A 3110-nucleotide genomic window follows, 5' to 3' on the forward strand; every position below is an offset into this window, starting at 1 on the left:
GACACTATTCCAATATTGTCTTAATTACTTTTCTTTGCTGTGACAAAATACCATGACCCAAGCAAGTTCTACATGAAAAATGTTTACTTGGGCTTATGGTTTTAGAGTTAAGAGTCCCTGATGGCCGGGTAAAAGTGTGGCAGCAGCAACAGCTGAGAGTTCACAGCCTGACCCACAAGCAGGTTTCAGGAGCTCAAGCCAGGCCTGGTGACTCACTGTCTCTTCCTGTTGCCTGTAGATCCAGATGTAGAAATCTCAGCTCTTTCTCCAGTCCCATCCATGTCTACCTGGATGCCACCATGATTCCTGCCATGACAATAATGGACTAAATCTCTGAACTGTAAGCCAATGCCAACTAAATGCTTTTCTTTGTAAGAGTTGCTGTGGTCACGGTGTCTCTTCACTGCAATAAAACCCTAAGACAGTTCTCAAATTATAATATTTGTTGTTGTTTTTGATTTTTCTAGACAGGGTTTCTCTGTATAGCCCTGGCTGTCCTGAAACTCACTTTGTAGACCAGGCTGGTCTCGAACTCAGAAATCAGCCCGTCTCTGCCTCCCGAGTGCTGGGATTAAAGGTGTGAGCCACCACCGCCCGTCTAAATTATAAAACTTTGAAACAAGATTAAGAGTATAAGTGGTCCCAAAAGGCAGGTGAAATTTATTCAGCAATAATATAACTAATACAGCAATTAATATAGTAACATGAATTACATTAATTAATGTAATTAATTAACAATTGTAATTACTATTACAATTTCCACTTGGTTCCATTGCATCTGTATAAGTAGAGATTTCTCTATAATAATTTTACAAAATGAATGACTTAGGGCTTGTGACTTCTTTATAACAAAAAAGTTTAGGTTCATAATTGATATTTCTTAATTGGTGTAGGATTTTACTTGTTAAAAGAAAGATTAGTTCAAATTCACCTAAAAAGTCCCTGAGAAAAGAATTGTACTATTGAAGATGGACTAAGTCTAAGCTTACACACCCAGACTCATCAGGCACTAGCTACAGGCTTCCAAGTTCCCATCCTTTACACTAGGGGAAGAAAGGAAATCCAGGCTCTTCAGCTTGGCCTCAGCGTTAGCAGTAAACTCCTGGGTGGCTTTCTGCAGAGGAAGCCGTGGCGGGCCCATTGGAATCCCAGAGACCAGTGTCATGATGGCTTTGGTCTGCGACACTCCAAAACCTAGATGGGAAAAACAAAGGGTGAGACATATCTGGCACTTCCCTCTTCCCCACAAACATCCCAAAGAAGAGGTTACATGCAAGGATCTGCTACAAGACCTGGTAAACCTAAAGGGTGAGAACACTTGTAGTTAGGTTGCCTGAGCTGGGCATGGCATCCACACCTGCAATCCCAGCACTTGGGAGGCAGAGATAGGGGAACCAGAGCTTAAGGTAGGTCTTGGCTACAGGAGACCCTGTCCCACACATACAGAGTAGTATAGGGATCCCTCCTTTCAAGGCTTTTAAGAGATGGCCCAGCATTTAGAAGCATCCCCTATTCTTTCAGAAGACTCCAGTTTGGTTCCCAGCACCAATGTTGCCAATGTAGAGTGGCTTGAAACCCCTTGTAATCCCAACTTCCGGGAATTCAATACCCTCTTCCGGCCTCTGTGGTTACTGTACTTATATACAAATACCCACACTTCTACCGCCCCCAACCCGCCCCAACACACAGCTAAAAATGAGATAACATCCATGGTAGAGTGCTTATTTAGTATATAAGAGTCCCTGAGTTCAAGTTTACCATAAACAAACAAACAAACAAACTAGCAAAATAAAACAACGCAAAGAGCCAAGGCTGGAGCCTACAGTATAGCTTAGCAGGTAAAGGCAGAGCTGCCAAGGTACCCAAGTTCAATCCCCAGGACCCACACGGTGGAAGGAGAGAACAGATTCCCTCAAACTGGCCTCTGACATCCACATGTAGGCTATGGTACACCTGTAAGTTCACATACAAACTCAATTAAATAAATAAAATGAAACAAACAGATAAACAAACCCCAAAGTCAACCTTCAAAGCAAGGAGCCATGCGGAGAGGAACACACCAATACCCCAGCACCAAGGTGGGGCATGAGCATCAGGAGCTAAGGAAAAAAAAAAAAAGAACCCAAAAAAAAACAAAAAAAACCCAATTACATCATTTCCCTCGTGATGTTAATTTTTTTTTTTTTTTTTTTTTTTTGGTTTTTCGAGATGGGGTTTCTCTGTATAGCCCTGGCTGTCCTGAAACTCACTTTGTAGACCAGGCTGGCCTTGAACTCAGAAATCCGCCTGCCTCTGCCTCCTGAGTCCTGGGATTAAAGGCGTGTGCCACCATGCCCGGCTTTGATGTTAATTTTTACTTATTTTATCTTTTTAAAGATTTATTTATTTATTCATTTTATGTAAGTAGCTATCTTCAGACACTCCAGAAAAGGGCATCAGATCTCATTACGGATGGTTGCGAGCTATTATATGGTTGCTGGGATTTGAACTCATGACCTTTGGAAGAGCAGTTGGTGCTCTTACCCGCTGAGCCATCTCACCAGCCCCTTCTTTTATTTTATTTCTTTAAATTTTATTTATGTGTGTGTATGGCACATGTGTAAGGGTCGGTCACTCATAGACCAATAGAGAGTGTTGGATCCATTGGAGCAATTGCAGGTAGCTCTACGAGGGTGCTAGAATTTGAACTTTGGTCCTTTGATAGAGTGTAAAACATTTTTTTTTTATACACTGTAGGTGTCTTCAGACACACCAGAAGAGGGGGTCAGATCTCATTACGGATGGTTGTGAGCCACCATGTTGTTGCTGGGATTTGAACTCAGGACTTTAGGAAGAGCATTCAGTGCTCTTAACTGCTGAGCCATCTCTCCAGCCCATGTAAAACATTCTTTTTTTTTTTTTTAAACTGTCTTTTTTTTTAAAAAAGATTTATTTATTTTATTTATTTATTATATGTAAGTACACTGTAGCTGTCTTTAGACACACCAGAAGAGGACATTAGATCTCATCACGGATGGTTGTGAGCCACCTTGTGGTTGCTGGGATTTGAACTCAGGACCTTGGGAAGAACAGTCAGTGCTGTTAACCGCCGAGCCATCTCTCCAGCCCAC

At 41.9% G+C, this 3110-nt stretch overlaps 1 protein-coding gene across 2 annotated transcripts in view; it reads right to left on the reverse strand.

Moving 5' to 3' along the window:
• Positions 1–640: 640 nt before the first annotated feature.
• Positions 641–3110, reverse strand: part of Npl (N-acetylneuraminate pyruvate lyase) — a 44943-nt gene continuing 42473 nt past the window's right edge. The window contains exon 12 of one of the 2 annotated variants that reach the window (XM_021198812.2): positions 641–1194. In XM_021198812.2, the coding sequence (XP_021054471.1) occupies positions 1010–1194 (185 nt within the window). In that variant the 3' untranslated portion in view covers positions 641–1009. The remainder of the gene's footprint in view (positions 1195–3110) is intronic. The other variant, XM_029538917.1, reaches the window with a different exon arrangement.

Source organism: Mus pahari, chromosome 5 (assembly GCF_900095145.1).
Source record: "Mus pahari chromosome 5, PAHARI_EIJ_v1.1, whole genome shotgun sequence".
In the NCBI taxonomy this organism is placed as follows: Eukaryota; Metazoa; Chordata; class Mammalia; order Rodentia; family Muridae; genus Mus; species Mus pahari.